General features: G+C 37.1%; 1 protein-coding gene and 1 non-coding gene across 2 annotated transcripts in view; one reads left to right on the top strand and one right to left on the bottom strand.

Annotated features, from left to right (window-relative positions):
* DYNC1LI1 (dynein cytoplasmic 1 light intermediate chain 1) overlaps positions 1 to 17,183 on the top strand; it is a 45,995-nt gene extending 28,812 nt beyond the window's left edge. Inside the window, exons 5-13 of the mRNA XM_067753604.1 lie at positions 5,329 to 5,498; positions 7,785 to 7,878; positions 10,406 to 10,541; positions 11,129 to 11,240; positions 12,983 to 13,042; positions 13,169 to 13,213; positions 13,875 to 13,995; positions 14,937 to 15,092; positions 16,937 to 17,183. Of these exons, the coding sequence (XP_067609705.1) occupies positions 5,329 to 5,498; positions 7,785 to 7,878; positions 10,406 to 10,541; positions 11,129 to 11,240; positions 12,983 to 13,042; positions 13,169 to 13,213; positions 13,875 to 13,995; positions 14,937 to 15,092; positions 16,937 to 17,049 (1,007 nt within the window). The 3' untranslated portion in view covers positions 17,050 to 17,183. The remainder of the gene's footprint in view (positions 1 to 5,328; positions 5,499 to 7,784; positions 7,879 to 10,405; positions 10,542 to 11,128; positions 11,241 to 12,982; positions 13,043 to 13,168; positions 13,214 to 13,874; positions 13,996 to 14,936; positions 15,093 to 16,936) is intronic.
* Positions 17,184 to 26,454: 9,271 nt separating this feature from the next.
* On the bottom strand, positions 26,455 to 26,527 carry TRNAE-UUC (transfer RNA glutamic acid (anticodon UUC)). Its single transcript has one exon. It is a non-coding gene; the product is annotated as a tRNA-Glu (tRNA).
* Positions 26,528 to 27,491: the final 964 nt, after the last annotated feature.

Below are 27,491 nucleotides of genomic sequence, written 5' to 3'. Positions count from 1 at the left end.
TTCTGTTTTTGTGCCAGTACCATATTGTCTTGATTACTGTAGCTTTGTAGTATAGTCTGAAGTCAGGGAGTCTGATTCCTCCAGCTCTGTTTTTTTCCCTCAAGACTGCTTTGGCTATTCGGGGTCTTTTGTGTCTCCATACAAATTTTGTTTTTTGTTTTTTTTTTTTTGCGGTACGCGGGCCTCTCACCGCCGTGGCCTCTCCCGTTGCGGAGCACAGGCTCCGGACGCCCAGGCCCAGCGGCCATGGCTCATGGGCCCAGCCGCTCTGTGGCATGCGGGATCCTCCCGGACCGGGGCACGAACCCGCGTCCCCCGCATCGGCAGGCGGACTCTCAACCACTGCGCCACCAGGGAAGCCCTCCATACAAATTTTAAGATGATTTGTTCTAGTTCTGTAAAATATGCCATTGTTAATTTGATAGGGATTGCATTGACTCTGTAGATTGCTTTGGGTAGTATAGTCATTTTCACAATATTGATTCTTCCAATCCAAGAACATGGTATATCTCTCCAACTGTTGGTATCATCATTACTTTCTTTCATGAGTGTCTTATAGTTTTCTGCATACAGGTCTTTTGCTCCCCTAGGTAGGTTTATTGCTAGGTATTTTATTCTTTTTGTTGCAGTGGTAAATGGGAGTGTTCCCATAATTTCTCTTTCAAATTTTTCATAATTAGTGTATAGGAACACAAGAGATTCTGTTCATTAATTTTGTATTCTGCATCTTTACCAAATTCACTGATTACCTCTAGTAGTTTTCTGGTGGCATTTTTAGGATTCTCTATGTGTAGTATCATGTCATCTACAAACAGTGACAGTTTTCCTTCTTCCTTTCCAATTTATATTCCTTTTATTTCGTTTTCTTCTCTGATTGCCATGGCTAGGACTTCCAAAACTATGTTGAATAATAGTGGTGAGAGTGGACATCCTTGTCTCATTCCTGATATTAGAGGAAATGCTTTCAGTTTTTCACTATTGAGAATGATGTTGGCTGTGGCTTTGTTGTATATGGCCTTTATTGTGTTGAGGTAGGTTCCCTCTATGCCCACTTCCTCCAGAGTTTTTATCATAAATGGGTGTTGAATTTTTTCAAAAGCTTTTTCTGCATCTGTTGAGATGATCGTATGGTTTTTATTCTTCAGTTTGTTAATATGGTGTATCACATTGATTGATTTGCATATATTGAAGAATCCTTGCATCCCTGGGATAAATCCCACTTGATCATGGTGTATGATCCTTTTAATGTGTTGTTGGATTCTGTTTGCTAGTATTTTGTGAAGGATTTTTGCCTCTATATTCATCAGTGATATTGGTCTGTAATTTTCTTTTTTTGTAGTATGTTTGTCTGGTTTTGGTATCAGGGTGATTGTGGCCTCAAAGAATGAGTTTGGGAGTGTTCCTTCCTCTGCAATTTTTGGAAGAGTTTGAGAAGGACGGGTGTTAGCTCTTCTCTAAATGTTTGATAGAATTCACCTGTGAAGCCATCTGGTCCTGGACTTTTATTTTTTGGAAGATTTTTAATCCCAGTTTCAATTTCATTCCTTGTGATTGGTCTGTCATATTTTCTGTTTCTTCCTGGTTCAGTCTTGGAAGGTTATACCTTTCTAAGAATTTGTCCATTTCTTCCAGGTTGTCCATTTTATTGGCATAGAGTTGCTTTTAGTAGTCTCTTAGGATGCTTTCTAGTTCTGCGGTGTCTGTTGTAACTTCTCCTTTTTCATTTCTAATTTTATTGATTTGAGTCCTCTCCCTCTTTTTCTTGATGAGTCTGGCTAATTGTTTATCAATTTTGTTTATCTTCTCAAAGAACCAGCTTTTAGTTTTGTTGATCTTTGCTATTGTTTTCTTTGTTTCTATTTCATTTATTTCTGCTCTGATCTTTATGATTTCTTTCCTTCTGCCAACTTTGGGTTTTGTTTATTCTTCTTTCTCTAGTTCCTTTAGGTGTAAGGTTAGATTGTTTATTTGAGATTTTTCTTGTTTCTTGAGGTAAGCTTGTATAGCTATAAACTTCTCTGTTAGAACTGCTTTTGCTGCATCCCATAGGTTTTGGATCATCGTGTTTTCATTGTCATTTGTCTCTAGGTATTTTTTGATTTCCTGTTTGATTTCTTCAGTGATCTCTTGGTTATTTAGTAACGTATTGTTTAGCCTCCATGTGTTTGTGTTGTTTACGTTTTTTTCCTTGTAATTCATTTCTCATCTCATAGTGTTGTGGTCAGAAAAGATGCTTGATATGATTTCAATTCTCTTAAATTTACTGAGGCTTGATTTGTGACCCAAGATGTGATCTATCCTGGAGAATGTTCCGTGCGCACTTGAGAAGAAAGTGTAATCTGCTGTTTTTGGATGGAATGTCCTATAAATGTCAATTAAATCTATCTGGTCTCGTGTGTCATTTAAAGCTTGTGTTTCCTTATTTATTTTCATTTTGGATGATCTGGTGTAAGTGAGGTGTTAAAGTCCCCCACTATTATTGTGCTACTGTCTATTTCCTCTTTTATAGCTGTTAGCAGTTGCCTTATGTATTGAGGTGCTCCTATGTTGGGTGCATATATATTTATAATTGTTATATCTTCTTGGATTGATCCCTTGATCATTATGCAGTGTCCTTCCTTGTCTCTTGTAACATTCTTTATTTTAAAGTCTATTATATCTGATATGAGTGTTGCTAGTCCAGCTTTCTTTTGATTTCCATTTGCATGGAATATCTTTTGCCATCCCGTCACTTTCAGTCTGTATGTGTCCCTAGGTCTGAAGTGGGTCTCTTGTAGACAGCATATAGATGGCTCTTGTTTTTGTATCCATTCAGCGAGCCTGTGTCTTTTGGTTGGGGCATTTAATCCATTCACGTTTAACATAGTTATCGATATGTATGTTCCTATGACCATTTTCTTAATTGTTTTGGGTTTGTGTTTGTAGATCCTTTTCTTCTCTTGTGTTTCCCACTTAGAGAAGTTCTTTTAGCATTTCTTGTAGAGCTGGTTTGGTGGTGCTGAATTCTCTTAGCTTTGGGTTGTCTGTAAAGCTTTTGATTTCTCCATCAAATCTGAATGAGATCCTTGCCAGGTAGAGTAATCTTGGTTGTAGGTTCTTGCCTTTCATCACTTTAAGTATATAATGCCACTCCCTTCTGGCTTGTAGAGTTTCTGCTGAGAAATCAGCTGTTAACCTTATGGGAGTTCCCTTGTATGTTATTTTTCATTTTTCCCTTGCTGCTTTCAATAATTTTCTTTGTCTTTAATTTTTGCCAATTTGATTACTATGTGTCTCGGCATTTTTCTCCTTGAGTTTATCCTGTATGGGACTTGCTGTGCTTCCTGGACTTGGGTGGCTATTTCTTTTCCCATGTTAGGGAAGTTGTTGACTATAATCTCTTCAGATATTTTCTCTGCTCCTTTCTGTCTCTCTTCTCCTTCTGGGAACCCTATAATGCGAATGTTGTTGCGTTTAATGTTGTCCCAGAGGTCTCTTAGGCTGTCTTCATTTATTTTCATTCTTTTTCTTTATTCTGTTCCGCAGCAGTGAATTCCACTATTCTGTCTTCCAGGTCACTTATCTGTTCTTCTGCCTCAGTTATCCTGCTGTTGGTTCCTTCTAGTGTAGTTTTCATTTCAGTTATTGTATTGTTAATCTCTGTTTGTTCCTTAATTCTTCTAGATCTTTATTAAACATTTCTTGCATCTTCTCGATCTTTGCCTCCATTCTTTTTCCAAGTTCCTGGATCATCTTCATTATCATTATTCTGAATTCTTTTTCTGGAAGGTTGCCTATCTCCACTTCATTTAGTTGTTTTTCTGAGGTTTTATCTTGTTCCTTCATCTGGTACATACATAGCCCTCTGCCTTTTCATCTTGTCTATCTTTCTGTGAATGTGGTTTTTGTTCCACAGGCTGAAGGATTGTAGTTCTTCTTACTTCTGCTGTCTGCCCTCTGGTGGATGAGGCTATCTAAGAGGCTTGATGGGAGGGACTGGTGGTGGGTAGAGCTGACTCTTGCTCTGGTGGGCAGAGCTCAGTAAAACTTTAATCCACTTGAGTGTTGATAGGTCGGGCTGGGTTCCCTCCCTGTTGGTTGTTTGGCCCGAGGCAACCAAACACTGGAGCCTACCTGGGCTCTTTGGTGGGGCTAATGCCAGACTCTGGAAGGGCTCACGCCAAGGAGTACTTCCCAGAACTTCTGCTGCCAGTGTCCTTGTCCCCACAGTGAGCCACAGCCACCCTCTGCCTCTGCAGGAGACCCTCCAACACTAGCAGGTAGGTCTGGTTCAGTCTCCCCTGGGGTCACTGCTCCTTCCCCTGGGTCCTGATGCACACACTACTTTGTGTGTGCCCTCCAAGAGTGGAGTCTCTGTTTCCCCCAGTCCTTCGAAGTCCTGCCATCAATTCCCACTAGGCTTCAAAGTCTGATTCTCTAGGAATTCCTCCTCCCATTGCCGGGCCGCCAGGTTGGGAAGCCTGATGTGGGGCTCAGAACCTTCACTCCAGTGGGTGGACTTCTGTGGTATAAGTGTTCTCCAGTCTGTGAGTCACCCACCCAGCAGTTATGGGGTTTGATTTTACTGTGATTGGGCCCCTCCTACCGTCTCATTGTGGCTTCTTCTTTGTCTTTGGATGTGGGGTATCTTTTTTGGTGAGTTCCAGTGCCTTCCTGTCGATGATTGTACAGCAGCTAGTCGTGATTCTGGTGTTCTTGCAAGAGGGAGTGAGAGCACGTCCTTCTACTCTGCCATCTTGGTTCCTCTCCCACATTAACTTTTTTTAAGTGAAGGTTTTGACAATTTTGCAAACGATTTCTAAAAACTTACTAGTATTGATAATATCTCCCTAGTTTTTATGGGGGTTATAGGGTAAACATGGCTCAAGATTGCACCTAGGTAAAGAGGAGGAGACCTGAATAAAGGGTTTTGAGAAAGGAAGTTAATATTAGAAAGCCATCTGGAACTGTCTTTTAGATTGTGGAAACCTTCCCCCCCCACGTATTTATTTTTTCTTCTATCCTTTCAGTGCTCTTTGTGAATTAGAGAGGGTAGAGGGACAGAGCTCAGTTGTGACTTGCCCACAGTAATTTGCACAGATTGAACCAGGCCTGCATTGAACCCCACTCTTTGGAGCCACTCAGTGTTTTATTCTGCCTCCTGATAATTAATGTGGGTCCAGAGTTTCTGTACTGTCTTTGAATTGGATTTCTCAAAACCTTTTTGTTTCTTACACAAGACTAAGTGTGAATTCTAGTAACATATGTATTTAGACGGCAGAAAAGCTACCTGCCGAAATAAAAAGCCATTTCTAAACTATGTATTAAATTATTTACTTTGATTTTCAGTGATTAGAGACTTTCAAGAATACGTAGAGCCAGGAGAAGATTTCCCAGCTTCTCCTCAGAGAAGAACTACCGCATCACAGGAAGACAAAGACGACAGTGTGGTTTTACCTCTGGGTGCAGATACACTTACACAGAACTTGGGCATTCCAGTACTAGTAGTTTGCACAAAGGTTAGTTTGCTTCCTACAGATTCTACTACTGATGCTAACCAAGGATGAACAACTGTTTTATTTTCTAGGCTCCTTTTGGAGTTGACACATTAGTTTTCCTAGGTAACTTTTCTTAATAAGAAGATATAATAGTTTAAAATATTGAATGATATTCACATGTTTGTTTTGTGAACTTAATCATAGTTTTCTTTGAAAGAAAATGTTACTTCAGATATTCTAAAATTTGTGATCAAATTTCATTTTCCTAATTCCAGTTAGACTTCAAATTGTATAGTCAGTTTAGTAGAGATAGTTACAGGTAAGATGAAAACTATCAACTTCATAAAATAAAATATTTTTCCACAGTAAGTTTTATATACTAATATCTTGATATTAGAAAATGTACTTAAAATAGACTTAATTTTAAAGATGTATCAATACTCATTATGTAAAGTTGATATGCAGTTATCAAAGGCCTTTATTTAAGAGATTCTGGTAGGATTACTATTATAAAAATTCTGTTAATTTAGTTCTGTCACTGTATACACTTTATAATACAATCAAATTTCCTTTAAAAAATAATTTAAAGTTCACCTTCTTCCTATTTGGTCCTAAGTAGTATGTCTTTACTGTGTAAGCCATGGAATAGTTAAGATAATTACAGAACATATAAACGCTTTTGAGATCTAAAATTATTATGCTTTTTGTAATGTAAAATTTTCACATCTGAGTGAAGGAGGGTGTGGAATTTGTTCACCTTTGGAATAAAAATATAAAAAGTTTTAAATATAGCTTAAGTTTTACTTTAAACACTACAAAAATTATCAATAACAAAGGAATGTGGGGGGAGCATTTAAAATAATTAAGTCAAAGTCTATTGTCTGCTTTTCAAATGGTGATTCAGGTGTAGTTAATTGTTACTTATATCTTTTGCGTAAAATTGTGCTTAAACTCTTACAATAGAATCCTTTTGTCTGTGGTTTGTTTGGGTTTTATTTTGTTTGGCAAAGAGCTGTTTATTGGCAGATATTTTCCTGTTTTTACACCACAACTTGCCTTATAAAAAGCCCTTTATTTTTCAAAGAAAAAATGTCAAGCTTTCAGGGGACCTGAATCAGTATCAGATGAGTCATAGATTCATAAAATTTTCAAGCCAAAAGAGATCATCTACAGTATTTCACAGAATCAAAGACACTGTCAGTTCTGCTTCAGTTTAAGAGCTTTTAAAGTGTGTGGGGGGATGGGGGAATGTGTGTCTCAGGATAGATGAAGAATAGTAGTTCAACTCAGTTTAAAGACGCTTGAAATTGAGACAGAGAGACTAGGTTTCTTGCCAGATCCTCATATTTCAGTTAAAAATGTTTTAAAAAGTTTACTAAACTATCATGCTTCACCAAAAATGTCATAAGTCAACAATATAATAATATAAGTATCTTTAATACTTTGAAATAATTACTCAGTGTTCTATAACATAGACAGTATGCTATATCACGTTTATTTAAGGAGACTGTCCTATGTTATATATATGCATAACAAAAAATTACATATCAAAAAAAATGACATCAAATTTGCCCCCAAACTAATATTAGGTATGATGGACATTGTTTATTTTTAAATTTCATAACCTTCAATTCACAAAAGTTTTGATGAAGTTATTTGGATATCATGATGTTTGAACATGCCTTAATTTTTTTCCTAACATTTTTTTTGTAGCAAGCAGAATTCAGAATTGTTTCATTGATTGTACAGGTGACATTTCAGAAATAGCCTGTAATTCCCCTTTTTTGCTGTTGGTGAAATTGAAGTGAGAGTGAATAAAAGCACCAGAAAAGAAATAAAGGTCAATTAAGAGCTATCAAATAAGCAGAGGAACAAAGGGGAAATAGTGAGAGGTGCAGACTCCCTGGATATACAGAGTGTTTTATAGAACTAGAATAGATTTTAGATCTTAAAAACTTTGTTCTAGGACATAAGTCGTTGAGTTAGCAAGTATGACCGCCCATTATAAGCTTGTCCTGTTATTCTTCATTCCTTTATGTACTAAAACTTTCTCTTTGGTGTTCTCATCTCATTCAATATATCATAGAAATCAGAGCTTTTTAAAGAAATAAAAGTATTCATTAGTCTTACGACTCCAACTAAAAGTCTCTAGACATATAGGAGTAATTAATATTCTAGGTTCTACTGATGAGTCACTGTATCAGAGTGGTAGTTTTGTGATATTCCCTCACCCAACATTGAACTGTTTAAATCATTATATTATTATTTAAAGTTAATATTGTTTTTTAAATTATTTTAACCCATTAGTGTGATGCCATTAGTGTGTTGGAGAAAGAACATGACTACAGAGATGAGCATTTCGATTTTATTCAGTCTCATATCCGGAAGTTTTGTTTACAGTGTATCCTTTTAATACATTGATTGGTGCAGTGTTCCTTAGCTGTTTGCTTGTTTGTTTGTTTAAGTAAAGGAATAAATCGATGACTTCAGAAATTCCATAAACTTTTTTCCTCCTGCCTCTGGTTGGAAATTTCAATTCCCAAATCATTTATATCTAGGTATTTTGAGATATAAAAGCAAGTATTGAAATATGTAACTTTGATTTGCTGTTTTTAAACTACTGTGATTAAGAAAAATAATGATCAGACTTATGTAGAAAATTCTAATGAGTTGGCATTGAAAACATTCTCGCAGAAAACTGGTATTCATTTCTTGGGGGTGGGTGGTAGGGAAAGATCAATATTTGGGTTTGTGTGTTCTTGTTTTTAATTTGTTTACTGTTATCTCCACTATAGTCTAATGCAATGGTTTTTAAATCTGGCGGTGCCCATCTAAGACTTACTGAATTGGAACATTCCAAGGGGAGGCTGGAGAATCTATGCTGAATTTTAAAAAAGCTTTCTGGGTAATTCTGATGATCACAAGGTTAAAAAACCTAGCATAAGGAATCTTGTGTAGTCTAGGTTGCAAGGATTATATGAGCCAGTGAATAACATTTACAACTAAACAAAGGATAAAATGAGTGAATGCTTTTAAGAGAATTTCGTGTTGAAAACTTCAGACAGCTTGAGAGCACCAAAGAGAGATGTTCTCACTTGCCCCCTTGGATCAGATGTTTTGCAGTTGCATTCACCAATCAAAGCTTTTGGGTCTGAAAAGTGAAGAAATGATAGATAGTAGGAGTAGACAGGAATAAGTAATGTACACATGTTTATAGTATCTGTAGTTTTTCATCGTCATTAATGGACGTTTAATTTAAGGACCACTTGGCAAGAGCCTCGTTGAATAATGAATAAGATCACTTGACACTGGGAGTTGCCCTTTTCCCTTTTTCCTTCAGTACTTTGTCCTCCATGGCACTTTCTCTTCTCATGTCACATAATGATTAGTTGGATTGAATTAAAGGGCATTTGTCTGCAAAAGAAAACAAAAAGAAGTAATTGAAGTAGGTGTTGATAGCCCTTTTTGTTATCTTTGCAGATTAGAAAATTTGAGAACAAACAGTCTCTTTAAACATTTATTTAAAGCTACACTTGGAAATGTACATATAGAGATGTAATCAGGAAGGAGACTGTCCACTACAATAATTACAGACCTTTAGTAGAGCTGGTTGATTTTAAAAGAATACAAAACAAGAAATCACTTCAAGATAGTGAGAGGGGGGCTGCCCTGGTGGCGCAGTGGTTAAGAATCCGCCTGCCAATGCAGGGGACATGGGTTCAAACCCTGCCAGGAAGATCCCACATGCCGTGGAGCAACTAAGCCCATGCGCCACAACTACTGAGCCTGCACTCTAGAGCCTGTGAGCCACAACTACTGAAGCCCATGCGCATAGAGCCCATGTTCTGCAACAAGAGAGGCCACTGCAGTGAGAAGCCTGTGCACTGCAACGAAGAGTAGCCCCCAGCTCACCACAACTAGAGAAAGCCTGTATGCAACAACAAAGACCCAACACAGCCAAAAATAAATAAATAAGTTAAAAAAAAAAAAAGATAGTGAGAGGGTTGTGTGTGTGTGTGTGTGTGTGTGTGTCAGTGAGGACAACAATTCAAAATCATCTGTATTTTAAAAATTAAAAAATTTTAATTGCATTGTAAAATTTCCAGCTGTGTAAATCTTCCAAATTATAAATTGGCTCTTGTGAGAAAGATCATTCATGAAAAGTTCACACAATTAAGCATTTACTTAAGATTATGATGTTTGTTTTTACCAAATTAAGTATTACGACAAGTAGTATTTAGCCAATACCATTTTAAGGTTCATAAGCCTTGGTTTGTGTCCTAGAAAATACGAGTATCCTAATTCAGAAGTTAGACTAGTCTCATCATTTCCTCTTGGCCTGAGTCACCATCTCTCTTGAGACCCAATGGCTAGTGCTAGCATTTTGGTCATGAAGTCTACTTTTGCCTTGGATTGTTCCTGAAAGCTTCCTGATGGTTCTTGATGGTTCATCTTCTCTGTTCAGTGGATCTCCTGAGCTTTCTCCCCAAAGTCCTAATTCCTGGACTAGTAAAAACTATAAGAGACACTAGTGCAAACCACTTTTGTTGAAAAGGCAAAACAGTTTTTGATAAATAATATCCCTCCTTCATGAAGTTTAGGAAGGTTAAAGACAAAAATACATTGCCTCTTCATATGCTTTAAATGTAGAGGTAGTAGTGGTGTCAGTTATTAAATTTACCTTTACTTTCTTGGCTAATGAGATTTTTGCCCTCCTAAGTTAAATCAATTATGTAGAGATAGTTTTATTTGCATCTTAGCCTGTATATAAGTATTTTATAGTTTTGAAAGCCTTGATTACCATGTAATTATACCTTTGGAAATTATTTTTGAAACCAATATGTATAAATGCTAAGCTGAGAACACAAAATTTTATGGTACCTGTTGATGGAGTTTGTCCAAAAATTTCTTTAACGGTGTTCATTCAGATGGTGCAGCACTTATTTACACTTCAGTAAAAGAAAACAAAAATATAGATTTAGTATATAAATACATTGTTCAGAAACTCTATGGATTTCCCTATAAGATTCCTGCTATTGTTGTGGAAAAAGATGCAGTATTTATGTAAGTATACTCTTAAATGTATTGTTTTATCATGTGTTGTTGCTCCAGTTCGATGGTGTATCATCATCATCATCTCATTTTCATTTGAAGTGAGACCAGTAGACTTTTCCATGATGAGTAGGTGAGAATCTGTTCCTAGATTGTTTTATTTATAACCTGCCTTGATTTATTTATCTTTGCCTTTTAGTTTTACTGCTGGCCTGAACCCTTTTGAAAGGCTTGCTATTATAACTAAACTATCTATTGGGTGCATATATCAATGTATCTACTCACTAATTGGTTATGATACATAAAGGACCCAATGTATAATCTAGACATGCTTTGAAAAGTTATCTGAATAAATTGGGAGGTAAAAATAATTACCACCTTCTCCCCAAGAAACCTGTAATGACAGTTTTAAAATCAGGAAGATTGATAATAATTTTAAGTAGAAATTAGTAAACTTGAGTATTATAATAAAACTGATTAATTTTCCATAATTTGTCAAATTTAACTTCATAAAAATATTCCCCTTAATATGATCATGGGTTGAATGAAAGAATGACTATATAAACGCTTGAGAATTTGTCATGTGCATTTCTTTCTAGTCCAGCAGGGTGGGATAATGATAAGAAGATAGGAATATTACATGAAAATTTTCAAATGTTAAAAGCAGAAGATAATTTTGAAGACATCATAAGTAAACCACCTGTCCGAAAGGTAACAGTTTTAGTATGTAGTCTTAATATTTAGGCTTTTAAACTGAGAGGGAAGTCCATAATTTTAAGATTGTAGGTAGAAAGGTAAGGGAGTCCTTTTCTATCAAGTTGTGTACTTTACAACCTAGAGCTCAACCAAAAGCCGAGAATACCTTGTTAGAATAATTGTATTGGCTTCTGTCTGTCTAGGCAGATCTTGCATCTTCATGGTCATTAGTTATTCATACTAGCCCACAGCTGTCCAGGGGCTGCCAGGTTCCTAGATTTAATTTTAGTCTTTACTGTTACATGTCATTCTTATAACTATTAAATCTCGTTTCAGGAGGTATTCTTCTTTTATATATCTTGATTTTGCTAAGCAGTATATGGTGATTTATGGTTAGATAGTATAGATGCTTATGAAAAGTTGTATAAAAATGAGCGTTTGCATGTAGTACTTCTCACTGGCTAATTTGAACGTGTTTCAGGAAAAAGTAATTTTGATTTAACATATAATAAAGTTCTTAATTAAGAACTCAAATATTTACATTAAGTAGTTAGAAATAAGAAAAGTAATGTCAAATGAAAAATCAGTTGGTGTGTTACTTGGTTTGGATGTCTGTTAAAAGAAATGCACACATCAAAAAAAAAAACCCAATTTTTCCCATTCTCTCTTTTACCAGCAAAATTGTGCTCTAAGTTGTCTTTTATTCATTTTGCAAATATTTATTGAGCTGCTGTTTAGGCACTAGGTGCTGAATAGGAGGGTGATGCAGTAGTGAATCAGTATATATGCCACCTCTCAAGTGGTGATCAGTGCTATGGAAATGAAGCCGAGTGAGGGAAGGGTGAATGAGAGGACCGAGGTGGGGAGGGCTGCAGTTTTAGAAATGATGAGGGCATGTCTCTGATGAGAGGGGAGAATGTTGAAGGCACAGGGAGCAGGAAGTGCACATGCCCTGAGGCAGGAGTGTGTGAGGGGGCCAGAGAGGCTGGAAAAGAGCCCCAGAGGGCCAGAGTGGTAGGAGAGAAAGGCCTCATCATTAGGCCGCAGTCAGGACTTTGGATTTCATGCTGAGTGGGATGGAAAGTGATGGGGGTGGGGGGGTGAGTTTGAGCACAGGAGTGATATAATCTGACCTAACCTTTCAAAGGATCGCTCTGGCTACTGGGTGGAAAATAGACTATGGCGTGCCTTGTACAGAAATAGGAGGAGCAGGAGACATTTGCAACTCCTTTTTTTTTCTTATTATTCAGCCGGTAGAAGAGGCATTATGTTTTTATTTCAGGGAAACCAGGGACAAGTTGATTTTCACTCAGCTGGGATATTATTGGCCCTTTTAAAACACCTAACTGTTGCTTAGCAGATTTTATAAGCATGACTGATATGCCTGTGGCTCTCAGGTTGTGCTGTCTAATACAGTAGCTACTAGTCACATACAGCTTTTAAATATAAATTGAGTAAAACTAAATAAAATTAAAAATTCAGTTTCTCAGTTACAGTAGCCACATTTCAGCTGCTCAGTAGCTACAGGCTAACGTATTGCACAGCACAGATATAGGATATTTATATTATTGCAGATAGGTATCGGACAACTCTGCTGTAGGGCCTTGGGGAGGGCAGCTCACCCATGTAAATATGGTTTAGGTAATGTTCATATTCTTGGTGTTTTTTAAAAAAATTATTCTAATCTAGAGAGTAAGTTGTGAATGACATTAACATAATATATTGAGACTTGCTCATTTATGCGTTGCTCATTTCAGTTTGTGCATGAGAAGGAAATTGTGGCAGAAGATGACCAAGTGTTTCTTATGAAGCTACAGGTATGAAATTACATCAGAAACAGACTTAGTATGATTAATGGTTAAACTATTCTTGTACATATTTTCTTTAAAAATACAGCAATACATGCCTGAATATCTAACCTAGAGTTTTTGTGTGTTTTTCAGTCCCTTTTAGCAAAGCAACCACCAACTGCAGCTGGAAGGCCTGTGGTCAGTATTACAGATTTTGACAAAATTACTAAAATGCAGTGCATATTGTTTTAGTTCTTTTTTTCTTAATTATATACCTGTCTCAAATGGGTATGCTTTGATATAAGCTTGAATTAAGGATTCTCCTGGAATTTGTGAGATTTTAGAAGATAAAACTTCACTCCCTTTAGAATATTGAAATCATAAATACCTATTTTGCAACATTTGTCCCACATGAGTTACTGTGCCAAACCGTTTATATGTGCTATTTTATAAATCCTCACAACAGCCAGATTAGGCAGGTCCCCCATTTTGCTGGTGGGGAAATGGAGGCTTTGGAGGACATCATGGCTTGCCTGAGGTTTTACAGCTGGTGGGATGGGATGCAAGTCCAGATTGGAGTCCAGATCTGACTCCCAAGCTTATACTCATAACCACACCTCGTATTCAATATGTTCTTCTTTTTCCGTTGAAGGGAAAGTTAGTATTCTAAAATGCAGTGGGTCTCTGGTATTCTAATAATGAGGGCACAATTGCTAAACACTTCTGCCCAGGGCTTGCAGCGTAAAGGGACCAGTAGAAGATATGGGGGACAGTTGCAAAGTAGTTTCTTTTTGTGATAATTTCTGTGAAGTTGAAAGTTCCAGGGTTCTGTAATTATGGCTTTCCTATTTTTACTTAGGATGCCTCGCCAAGAGTCCCAGGAGGCTCCCCTCGAACATCAAATAGATCTGTGTCGTCCAATGTTGCCAGTGTGTCACCCATCCCTGCTGGGTCAAAAAAAATTGATCCAAACATGAAAGGTACATTTCTCTCTTTCTTAGAGAAAGCAACACAATACATTTAACAATAGAAATCTACCTAGAGTCATTCCACATTTTGCTTTAGCTATTTTCATTTTTATTCAATAGCTTCTAATCTTTGTGTCTGTCAATACAATCTCATAGTCAGTCAGACTGTGAACCATTTTATGGTGTAGTCTTAACATATCATCTCTGTGCTGTGAGCTTTATGAAAGCTTTGTGTTATATTTAATCATTCTGCTATGGTAGGTCATTGAAGAAATTCATGTTTTTCCTATAATGGGTTATCTGCAGTTAACATAAAGGAAAAAACTATATGCATTATAGTTATTTCTATAGGAATAATTGCCATAAGTGGGATTAGTAGGTGAGAGTTTGTACCTTTTTATGCCTTTTGGTGATGTTTCTCAAATGGATTTTTCAATTTACATGTCATCAACATTGAGTGTTGCAGTTTGCCCACAATCTAATCAGCATTCTCTAAGTACTAACTAATAAGAGCTTTCCCCCCTAGTATTTCCTTTCTGTTTGTATTTTTCTTCTGTGAATTGTTTATTGCTATCCTTTGCCCATTAATATCTTAGAACTCCTACTGGTTTTCATATAGCATTGGGTAACTTTTTGTAATACTTGAAGGAAATATTTCTCAACAGTTATATTTTTGAAGAACGCCTTTCAAAAGAGAGATATATTTGCATCTAACAATCTGTTTTAAATGCCTTTTGCCTTTTAAAAATAACTCTCTAATTTTTTAATAATTATCTTACACTCTTAACGCTCATATTTTGTTTTATATATGAGTAGATTAGAGAAGTTACCCAGCCTCAAAAGATTAAACTTGAATTTGGAACATTTTCTGTGTATAATTCTACAATAATAATTTATAGAAAAGTTGAATGCTTTGAGTACAAGTTTTTTATCTTAACCTTTTTTTTTTGTAGCTGGAGCTACAAGTGAAGGTGTCCTGGCAAATTTCTTCAATAGTTTGCTGAGTAAAAAGACTGGTTCCCCAGGAGGCCCTGGTGTTGGTGGTGGTAGCCCTGGAGGTGGGGCTGGAGGTGGAAGCAGTGGTTTGCCACCATCTGCCAAAAAGTCAGGTATAGTTACCTGGAGCTTTTTTTTTTTAAAACAGTTTTATTGAGATATAATTTACATACCATGAACTTTGCTCATTTAAAGTGTACAATTCAAAGTTTTAGTATATTTACAGACATACGTAAACCATTACCATAATCTAATTTTAGAACATTTTCTTCTCACTAAAAAGAAACATCCAACCTATTAGCAGTTATCCTTGCCTAACGTCCAGCCTATTAGCAGTTATTCTTCCCTCCCCTGAAGTCCTCCTAGGCAACAAACAATGTTTTCTGTCTCTTTGTATTTGCCTATCTGGAGAGTTCATATAAATGGAGTCATATAGTATATGCCTTCTTTAAAATAATGTTTCCGAGGTTCATCCATGTTGTAGCATATGTATCAATATTTTGTTTTTTTTTACTGCTGAAAAAATTCCATTGTATAGATATGCATACATACTTTATTTATCCATTTATCAGTTGATGGACATATGTTTTCATTTCTCCTGGGTATATATCTAGGAGTGGAATTGCTGGGTCATGTGGTAACTCTGTTTAAATTTTTAAAGAACCGCCAAAGTGTTTTCCAAAATGCTATACCATTCTACATTCCCACCAGCAGTTTATGAGGGCCCCAGTTTTTCTCCATCCCTTCCAACAGTTGTTATTGTTCATCTTTGTGTTTTAGTTGTTTTGTTTTTTTGGTTTTGCTTAACCAAGTCAAAAATGTCTCTCTATTTGTGTGTGTGTGTGTGTGTGTGTGTGTGTGTGTGTGTGTGTGTTTTAATTGAAATATAATTGATTTATAATATATTAGTTTCAGGTGTACAACACAGTGATTTGATATTTTTATACATTATAAAATGATCACCACTTGTCCATCTTTTTGGTTAGAGCCATCATTTTGGCTGTGAAGTTGTATCTCATTGTGGTTTTGATTTGCATTTCCCTGATAGTTAATTATGTTGAGAATCTTTTCATGTGTTTAATAACCATTTGTATATCTTCTTTGGTGAAATGTCTATTCAAATCCTTTGCCCATTTTAAAATCGGGTTATTTCTCTTATTGTTGAGTTCTAAGTGTTTTTTATATATTCTCTTTACTAGACCCTTATCAGATATAGAATTTGCAAATGTTTTCTCCCCGTGTTGGTTATCCCTTCACTTTCCTGAGTGTCCTATGAAGCACAAAAGTTTTGAATTTTGATGAAGTCTTTTCCTTTTGTTGTTTTTATAATTGCTCCTCAAGCAGACTTTTTAACCCATTCTCCTTTTTTAATCACACCTTCTTGCCACCTTTTTCACAAGTACCTGCAGCTACCATTTTTGAACATTTTACAGGTTTCTGGGTATAAATTGAATTATTTTCTGGCTTCTCACACTCTCAGTATTGAAGATTACCTTTCTCAGTACTGCTGATTTAATTACCACTCACTCATCTTTCCAAATTCCGAAATTTTGTTGCTATTTTTGTCTTTTACTGTTCTTATTCTATGCCTTTAAAAAAGTATACCTTTATGAGATTAAATGGTAGGTGCTAGTTTTACTTCTATTTGATAACAGACGCCACAATTTAAAATGAGGGAATTTAGGGGCTTCCCTGGCAGTCCAGTGGTTAAGACTGTGCTTCCACTGCAGGGGGTGCAGGTTCGCTCCCTAGTCAGGGAACTAAGATCCTGCATGTTGCGTGGTGAGGCCAAAAAAGAAAAAAAAAAAAAGGGAATTTATTTTTAAATTAAGGATGTTTATATAACTGTGTTTTAGATAAAGTTAATGAAACTGTTGGCAATTGTTAAATGAAGACACATTGGTGTTAAGGATATTTTGACTTATGTCTAAATCTTGGTTTCTTTTCCTTTAAATAGGCCAGAAGCCTGTCCTATCAGATGTTCACGCGGAACTAGACAGAATTGCACGAAAACCAGTTACAGCTTCTCCTGCAACACCCGCATCTCCTACGGAAGGAGAAGCTTCTTGAAGATACCAAATAAAGCCATTTATTCAGTTTTCTGGGATAATGTAAACTTGCCTCTGCCTTCTCCTTCAAAAGTGGAATTAGGGAGCTGGAGTGCTTTTTCAGATGGACTAATAAATTCATGTCTTTTTTGTGTATGTGGTTGCCCATTTTATAAAAGGGAAGTATACAGAAGAAAAATTATCCTACACTATGTAGGATTGCTATTTGCATTGCCACTTTGCGTAAGGAAGTAATTTTGGATTTTGAAAAACTCAAATTTATAGATCTGAAATACAGCCATGTGATCATATTCTAAAGGCTACTTAAAACATATAGGAGGGTTTGAGAAGGGCAGAAAATAATATGCTTTGGGCATTCGACTTACTTGGAAGGAAGTCCAAGCTTATTTTAGTTAAGACTATTAAAAAATCATTAAAAAAAATTATGTGTTAATTTTGCTGGAAAAGAAGATCAGTTGTCAGATTTTCCACACCAACATAAATATACCACCACACATGGAATATGCTGAGAAAATGATCAGATAGCATTTCATACACTAGTCATTGTCTCAATCCATGATCCTGTAAGTTGTCATCAAAATATGATTTAGAAATATTGGTCAAGATTTGTTTCTTTAACTGAGAAGAAAAGAAAGCACACTGCCTAAATGTGTAAAAGAAAAATGCAGAGGTTGTTAAAATGTAAAGAGGTAACAGTCTTTGGATTTGTCTATATATATATATATATCTACATATATATATATCTATATCTATATATCTATATATATTGATATATATATATATGGCTCTGCCTTAATATACCCCTTTTTTGTTTGTGACTTTCAACTATAATCAGTTAATAAAGTATTTATTCTCTGCATTCAGGTTCAAATAACTTGTTGCATTCTCTTATATTTAAATTTGTATTTATCATATAATGAATAAGATTTGTTAGTATTTTAAAGTGTTTTGACTTAATAGGATTATTAAGCTTTCTGATCTTCTTTCTAAGAGATGAGTACATGAGATTCACTGCCTTGTCAAAGGAATTTACCTTGATCAGTACATCTTCCCCATAAACATGTCTTGAACTACAGAATCTTACATCAGCATTCCTAGTAGTAAAAATAGAGCCTTATATCATTATTTAATGGACACAAGCTGTTTTAAAAGTTTGGCAAGTGCACTGAAACATAGCTACTCCCTTACAGGTGAGATCACCTGGTAATAGTTCCACCTTTTCAATACTCAGATTTTAGTCCTTGTTGTGGAACCTTCATGAGAACAGTTTGATTTTCCTACTGAAGTTCAACTAAAGGACACATGTACATTTGACCTATTGTGTAATTTCAGATAATTGGGGGACAATGGTTACTACCATTTGCATTGATCTTTGTTATAACTTTAAAATATATATTCCAAAGATTTTTTTTTCAACAAAATATTTGAGGACAGTACCTCTACTATCAAACATAATTCTTTCATTAGAACTTTAAAATCTGTTTGGTTTTATAATAGTATTTGGCTCCTAATGGTTGAATGTAAATACTAAAAATATATGAGAGGGTTATAATTTGTTTCAGTGTGGGAAAAACTTAGGATGTTTGTGGGCATGGAAAAATTAATTTGCAAAAACATTTTGTTTAATAAAATATGAGATGAAAAATGCCACTGATAAAATCTTCAGTCCGGAAGGGGTTCTGCAGTCCTGGTGTTGTAAAGACCAGTTTTTCTAAACTAGTAGTACTTGATGAAGTAAGTGAAACTAATGAAGAGCATTGCAGACTGTGCATTATGGTATACTTTGGTATGTCTCCTGTGTTTGCATGTCTAGACCAACTCATGTTTTTTTCTGTGTGACATTGGAGATGTACTAGAAAATCCTCAGAATTACATTGTTACCTGAAGTAATTGTAATTGTTCACTTTATATGGGATTCAGTTTTAACTAATCAAAAATCTTGCGTTTACTGCGTTTAAACCTATTTTTGTCCCTATTTTTTTTTTTTTTTTTTTTGCGGTATGAGGGCCTCTCACTGTTGTGGCCTCTCCCGTTGCAGAGCACAGGCTCTGGACGCACAGGCTGAGCGGCCATGGCTCACGGGCGTAGGCGCTCCGCGGCATGTGGGATCTTCCCGGACCGGGGCACGAACCCGTGTCCCCTGCATCAGCAGGTGGACTCTCAACCACTGTGCCACCAGGGAAGCCCTGTCCCTATTTTTGCAAGGAAATTTGTTTTTAAACTACTTAATCTTTTTTGTTTGTTTTTTTAGCACTTTTTATTGAAGTATACAGAACAGAAAAGTGTACAAGTTACAGGTGTATGGTTTGAAATATCACAAAGTGACCACATATAACCAGCATCAGGATCAAGAAAGACGGTGTTATTTGCACCCCAGGCGCTTCCCTTGTGCCCCTTGTCAGTCCTCCCACCCACCAAGTAACTACTGCCCTTTCTTCCAAAGCTGTAGATAAGTTTTACTTATTTTTAAGCTTTATATAAATGGAATCTTAACATTTATATTCTTTTGTGTCAGGCTTCTTAGTATTCTGTGGTTCCTCCATTTTGTTGCCTATAGCAGTAGTTACCCATTCTCATTGCACCATAGTATTTCATTGTGCAAATACACTGTAATTTTTGCAGTTTGCTATTGATCGGTGTATATTAGTTTCCTATTGCTGCTGTAACAATTTACCAAATTTTAGTGGCTTAATACAGTTTTATTATCATCCCATTCTCGAGGTCAGAAATCCAAAATCAGCTGTACTAGGTTAAATTAAACTGTCAGCAGGGCTGGTTTCTTTTGGAGGCTCCAGGGAGCATCTGTTTCCTTCCTTTCCAGCTTCTAGGGGCTGCCTGAATTCCTTGGTTCCTGGCCCCCTCTCCATCTTCAAAGCCAACAGCATAGCATCTTCTACTCTCTGCTTCCATCACATTGCTTCTCACTCTGACCCTGCTGCTTCCCGCGTATCAGGATCCATGGGATTAAACTTTGGCCCACGTAAGTAATCCAGTATAAGCTCCCTCAGCACGTCACTCGTCTTGCTTGCATGGTTTCTGTAAAGAAATTGGATGTTATTCTTAACCTTTGCTCCTCCATAGGTGTTTTTTCCCTTTGGCTTCTTTTAAGATTTTTTAAGTCTTTGATTTTATGCAGTTTGAATATGATATGCCTAGGTGTAGTTTTTTTGGGGAGGTGGTTATCCTTCTTAGTGTTCTCTGAACTTCCTGGATCTGTGGTTTAGTATCTGACATTAACTTGGGGGAAATTCTCGGTCATTATTGCTTCACATACTTTTTCTGTCATTTTCTGTCTTCTCTCAGGCATTTTCATGTATATGTTACAACTTTTGTAGTTGTCTCACAGTTGTTGGGTATTCTGTTCCCTCTTTTTCTTCCCCAGTCTTTTTTCTCTTTGCTTCTTAGTTTTGGAAGTTTCTGTTGACAGGTCCTCCAGCTGAGAGATGCTTTCCTTAGCCATGTCTAATCAACTAATGAGCCCATGGAAAGCATGCATCATTTGTTAGGTTTTTTTTTAATCTCTACCTTTAAAAAAGAATTATTTCGGGTTTCCCTGGTGGCGCAGTGGTGGAAAGTCCGCCTGCCGATGCAGGGGACATGGGTTCGTGCCCCGGTCTGGGAGGATCCCACATGCCGCGGAGCGGCTGGGCCCGTGAGCCATGGCCGCTGAGCCTGTGCGTCCGGAGCCTGTGCTCCGCAACGGGAGAGGCCACAACAGTGAGAGGCCCGCGTACCGCAAAAAAAAAAGAATTATTTCTTAGAATTTCCATCTCTCTGCTTACATTAGCCATCTGTTTTGGTGTGTCTACTTTTTCTGTTAAAGCCCTTAACATATTAATCAGAGTTGTTTTAAATTCATGGTCTGATAATTCCAACATCTCTGCCGTGTCTGAATCTGATACTTGCTCTGTCTCTTCAAACTGTGTTTTTTTGCCTTTTACTTATGCCTTGTAACTTTCTGTTGATAGCTGGACATGATGTACTAGGTAAAAGGAACTCCAGTGAATAGACCTTTTAGCACTGTGGTGGTGAGGTGTTGGGGAGGGGAGGCATTCTGTAGTCCTATAATTAGGTCTCAGTGAACCTGTGTCCCTGGGTTGTGAACTTCATAAGTGCTTCTCCATCCCCCCTGCCCCCTTACACACCATAGGTGAGACAGGATGGCTAGAGGGAGCTGGAGCTGGGTATTTCCCTTCTACCAGGTTGTTTAGGCTCTGATAAACCCCAATTAAGGAGGCTCTGATAAAATGGCTTCTCTTGAGGACAGGCCTTGTTAAGAACAGAATACTCTGACTTATTTCAAGACGGTTACTTTCTTCCTTCCCCTACTGGAAGCACCAGGGGATTTTTCTCTGATTTTCCCTTTGAGACCCTGGTAGGGCTCCAGGAGGTAAAACTCACAAAGCAGTGGGGATCCCCTTCTAACTGGAGGTTTTTAACTCAGACTTGTCTACTCTGAGCCTCTAGCAATTTGTCAGTTACAGTTCCAGCTTTCTTACCCCAGCACTGTCTCCCTTAGAGGTTTCTGCTTGGAAGTTTCTGCTTCAGTAAGTTGTGGTTCTCTGTGTCCACCTGCCTACCTCTCCAATATGAAGGACTGCAGTTGGCCCTGTGACCTCACTCCTCTGACAGATCTAAGAAGAATTGTTGATTTTTCAGTTCAGCTTTTTACTTGTTAGGATGGAGAGATGACTTCCAAACTCCTTACTTGGTGGACCAGAATCCCAAAGTCTAATTTCCCCCTCTCAAAATCCTAATCACACCTGCAGAGTCCCTTTGCCGAATAAGGTAGCATTCACAGGTTCCAGGGATTAGGATGTGGACATCCTTGGGGGGCCAATAGTCAACCTACCACAAGATGTTTGGGTGGTTTCAGTTTTCCAATTGCTGTTACTAATTGTGTTGTTATGAACAGTCTTGAATGTGTCTTGTGGAAAACATGTTCTCCTCTCTGCTGGGTGTATATGTAGACATGGATTGCTGGATTCAAAGGCTATGTGTATATTCAGCATTAGCAGGTGTTAAATGTTTAGCAAAAGTTTTTCCAAAGTTATAAGAGGTCCCATTCCTGGGAGAAAATATTTGCAAATTTTATATCTGATAAGAGTATGGTATTCAGAATATATAAAAACTCTTAAAACAATAGGAAGACAGCCCAATGTTGAAATGGACAAAGTATTTGAATAGATATTAATTCAGAGGAGATATATGAATGACAAGCACATGAAAAATTGCTTGATGTCATTAGTAATTGGTGAAATGCAAGTCAAAGCCACAATGAGATACCACTTCACAGCTGAAATAAAAAATAAGTGTTGGTGAAGATGTGAAGAAATGAGAACTCCTGTACATTGCTGGTGGGAATGTAAAATGGTGCAACCACTTTGGAAAACAGTATGGTTAAACATATAGTTACCACATGACCTAGCATTTCCACTCCTGGATATATACCCAACAGAAATGAGAACGTATGTCCTCACAGAAACTTGTATACAAATGTTTATAGCAGCATTATGTATAATAGCTAAAAGGTGGAAACAAACAAAACATCCATCAGCAGACAAATGGGTAAACAGAATGTGACATATCCATACAATGGAGTATTTTTCAGCTATAAAAAGGAATGGGAGTTCCCTGGTGGTCTAGTGGTTAGGACTCTGTGCTTCACTGCCGAGGGAACTAGGATCCTGCAAGCCACACAGCGTGGCCAAAAAAGAAAAAGGAGTGAAGTATTGATACATGCTACAACATGGATGTACTTTGAAAGCATGTTAAGTGAAAGAAGCTAGTCAAAAAGTCAGAATGTATGATTCCATTTATATGGAATGTCCAGAATAGGCAAATGCGTTGAGACATAAAGTAAATTAGTGGTTGCAAGAGGAGAGGGCAATGAGGAGTGACTGCTAATAGGTATAGGGTTTCTTTTGAGGGTGATGAAAATGTTCTGGAATTATACAGTGCACAGTCTTGTGAATATACTAAAAACTTGACGTCGCTTCGAAAGGGTGAATTACATATCAATTTTTTAAAAGGAATTCGCATTACTACCAGCAGTATATGTGTTCCAGTTGCTCTACATCTTTGCATACACTTGCTATTGTCTATCATTCTGGCAGGTTTTTTATTTATACAATAGGATCTCATTGTGGTTTTAATTGTATTTCCCTAATAACTAATGCAATTAAGCATGTTTCATGTTTATTGGCCATTTGTATATCCTCTTTTATAAAGTACCTGTTTAAGAATCTTGAGTCTTCTTTTTTTTTATCCCCCTCAGAAAAATAGGGAGATATTTGACTTTTTCTTACTATCTCATTCTTTACGTGTTCAGAATACTAGTCCTTGTCAGATACGTATTGCAAATATCTTCTCTCATTCTGTGGTTTGGCCTTTTCACTCTCATTGCTATCTTTTGATGAATAGAAATTGATTTTAATGTTCCATTTGCTAGCTTTTCTTTATGGTTATTGATTTTTTTTTTTTTACCTGTTTTGAAGAAGTCTTTGCTTGCTCTCAAGGTCATGAAGATAGTCTAAGTTTTTTTTTTTCTAGAAGCTTTATTGTTTTACTTTTCTACAATTCATCAATTCATCTGGGATTGATTTCTGTGCATGGTATGAAATAGGGGATAAAGGTTTTTGTTTTTTTTTTTAGTGTGGTGTTCAATTAATTCATTACCACTCTGTTGGGGGGGGGGTATCATCCTTCTGAACTGCAGTGTCACCTGGGTCATAATTTGTCCATTTATGCATGCATCTGTTTCTGGACTTTTTGTTCTTTTCCATTTGCCAGTTTCTCTACCCTGTACCAGTACTACAGTCTCAATTTCTGTAGTTAAAAAAAAAGCCTTTATCTGGCAGCCTAAGCCCTCCCCTATTGTTTTTCCTTAAGATTGTTTTTGCTATTCTTGACCCTTTGCATTTCCATGTAAACTTTAGAAGCAAGTGGTCAGTTGCCACACCAAAGAAGTGGCCTTTTTTTTTTTTTTTTTTTGCGGTTTGCGGGCCTCTCCCTGTTGTGGCCTCTCCCGTTGTGGAGCACAGGCTCCGGATGTGCAGGCTCAGCGACCATGGCTCACGGGGCCCAGCCGCTCCGCGGCATATGGGATCTTTCCGGACCAGGGCACGAACCCATGTCCCCTGCCTTGACAGGCGGGCTCTCAACCACTGTGCCACCAGGAAAGCCCAGAAGTGGCCTTTTGATTGAGATTGAATTTATGGATCAATTTGGGGATAATTATCATATTTACAGTATCTTCCAAACTATGCACAGGAATATCCTTCCATTTAGATAGGCCTTCAGTCTCTCCTTGCAGTGTTTGTATTTTTCAGTGTATCATCTTGCACCTTCTTTTGGTAGATTTTTTTCCAGCTAATTTTTTTAGGCTATTTTATTATTTATTTATTTTTTTGGCCATGCCGTGCAGCTTTCGGGATCTTGGTTCCCTGACCAGGGATTAAACCCGGGCTCTCAGCAGTGAAAGCTCAGCGTTCTAACCACTGGACCACCAGGGAACTCCCTTTTTGATGCTGTTTTAAATGGCATCCTTTTAAAATGTTATTTTCTTTGTTGCTGGTATGTAGAAATACACTTTTTTCATATTGATCTTATCCAGCAACCTTACTCAGATTCATTTGTTAATGTTCATCCGTAGTTTATTTTACATGTGTCCTGTCTACAGTCCTCTGCTCTCCCAGCTGAGCTATTGAAAGGTGCACCATCTGTAATTTATTTTATATTTTTCTACATATAATTATGTCATCTGCAAATAACGAGTTTTAGTCTTTTCTAGTGTTATCTTGCTTTGTGACGCCTATGCTCCAGTATAGGATTCTATAGAACTGAAGAGAGGAAGCATCTTTATCTTGTTCCCCATCTCAGAATGAAAGCTTTAAATTTCACTATTGAGTATATTTGCATGCTTTTTGTAGATACTCTATCAGAAAGAAAGTTCTCTTCTTTCCTAGTTACTTTATATCATAAGTTTTATGAATGGGTGTTGAATTTTATAAAATGTTTTTTATTAGATAATTTTTCTGCTAATGGTATCAGTTACATTACCTTTTAGAAATATTAAGCCAACTTTGTATCCCTGAAATTAACTTGATCTTGATGTATTTTATTATATTGCTGGATTTGGTTTGCTAATATTTTATTAGGATTTTACATCATGCTCCTGAGAAAAATTGTCCTGTAATTTTCATGGTTTTGTCAGTGTTTGATATCAAGATTATGTTGAAATCATAAATCAAGTTGGAAAGTATTCCCTCTTTGTAAAGAGTTTGTGGGACTTCCCTGGTGGGCCAGTGGCGAAGACTCTGCTCTCCTAATGCACTGGTTCGATCCCTGGTCACGGAACTAGATCCCACATGCCACAGCTAACACCCGGCTCAGCCAAATAAATAAATAAATATTAAAACAAACAAACAGTTTGTGTAAGATTGGTGTAATACTTGTTAGTTTTGCTTCTTTAAAACTATCAGATATCAATTTATAAGGCCTGTTGTGGAACTTAACAGTAGCCCAAATGGTAATATCTGTTACAGTTTTCGTATGTGGGCTTTCGTTTTAGAGAAAGTACTTGCTTTTTAAACTGGTAAAATGCCAGAATACGGGAATTCCTCTTTCATGTAGCACCTTATTAATGTCTTTATCAAATAGTGGTTCCCCATGCTGAAATAGGATTGTAGACAATGATATCAGGGAATTCTCACTATATGTGTAAGAGTTATCCTGTGATCATGATCACTTCAGAGACTTATAGGAAAAATTGTAGTCCATACATACAATAAAAAATACATGAAGTAATTAATGTGAAGAGGTATATGAAATTCAAGGATTTATTTATTTATTTTAGTGCTACGCGGGCCTCTCACTGCTGTGGCCTCTCCTGTTGCGGAGCACAGGCTCTGGGCGCGCAGGCTCAGCGGCCATGGCTCACGGGCCCAGCCGCTCCGCAGCATGTGGGATCCTCCCGGACCGGGGCACGAACCCGCGTCCCCTGCGTCGGCAGGCAGACTCCCAACCACTGCACCACCAGGGAAGCCCAAATTCAAGGATTTTTAAAAGGTATTTCTCAATCAGATAATTAGAGAATATATGGATAGAGTTATACTTTGAGAAATAACCATAAAATAATGATGCTTCCAATTTCTCAAAATATGACTATATATATAGAGAGAGAGGGAGGGAGAGTAATATATACAGACACACACGTTTGGGGCAGAGTAGTACCTCGATCTCATTGTATCACCAAAATCTGTTTAGAATTAGTTGGTGACAATTCTTTTCTGTCTTATGTTGGGTTAAGATTTTTTTCTAAAATTCAAATATGGGTGATTCTTAAAACTTTTGGTCACAAGACTCCTTCCCCCACCCCCTGCGTGAGGCTTGGGGGGGGTCTTAGTTCCCCAACCAGGGATTGAACCTGGGACCTCAGCAGTGAAAGTGCTGAGTCCTAACCACTGGACCACCAGGGAATTCCCAAGACTCCTTTATATTTGTACTTATTAAGAACCCCAAAGAATTATTGTTAATGTGGTCACTTATCTGTATTTGCCATGTAATAAATAAAAGCTGAAAATTTTAAAATATTCATTTATAAATAACAATAGTAATTCCATTACATGTTAAAGTAACTTTTTATAGAAAACAACTTTACAAAACTAAAAGTATGTAGAAGGGTACTGTTGTTTTACATTTTTACAAGCTCTGATGCCTGGCTTAATGGAAGACAACTGGGTTCTGTCATCTGCTGTATTCCGTCTGATCTGATGTGCTATTTGAATTCCAGGAAGAAAATCCAGCCTCACAAATACATAGGTGGAAAAAGGAGGAGTATTTTAATAGCTTTTCCAGATAATTGTGAATTTCCTTTTCTGATACTAAAGCTTGACAAGTGTTAGTTTTTTAAAGGTTAATTGCAGTGTGGAATCCATTGGTCTTTCTTGCCCTTTGAGTGGATTTTTACCCCTATGTGATTTTGTAACATTATTCACTGGGTTTAGAAAATATCAGTTCACTGAACTACAGGGTTCTTCCAAATATTGACATGTCCCACTATAAAATGTCTCCCCAAATCACATATTTTTAGTTATTATCAGATCTCATTAGAAAAGATTAAGTGGTGGGAAACTGTCAGGCTGAGTGATGGATACAAATTTTCCAAGATTCTGATTTTTTGAAAGTTCAACTTTTATCAGTGTAACAGATACTGTCAGTTTTATTCCTTGTACTGACAGGCTCACTTCGCTTATTTCTGAGAAAATGTCTGCCAAATACATCTGAAAAACCAGTTGGGCTGCAAGTAGTTCTTTCAAGTAAGCCTGGTGGAAGAAGTGGCCAGTTCAGCTTACCACTCAGTAGCACAAAAACACTTCTGTAAGCAGCAGAAGTGGTACACGTGTCCTTCCATTTCCTCACACAGAATTTTAGAAGAACTGG

This window comes from Pseudorca crassidens, chromosome 10, assembly GCF_039906515.1.
Source record: "Pseudorca crassidens isolate mPseCra1 chromosome 10, mPseCra1.hap1, whole genome shotgun sequence".
Taxonomy (NCBI): Eukaryota; Metazoa; Chordata; class Mammalia; order Artiodactyla; family Delphinidae; genus Pseudorca; species Pseudorca crassidens.
Note: the sequence above shows the minus strand (reverse complement) of the source record. Positions and strands in the feature narration are given on the sequence as shown.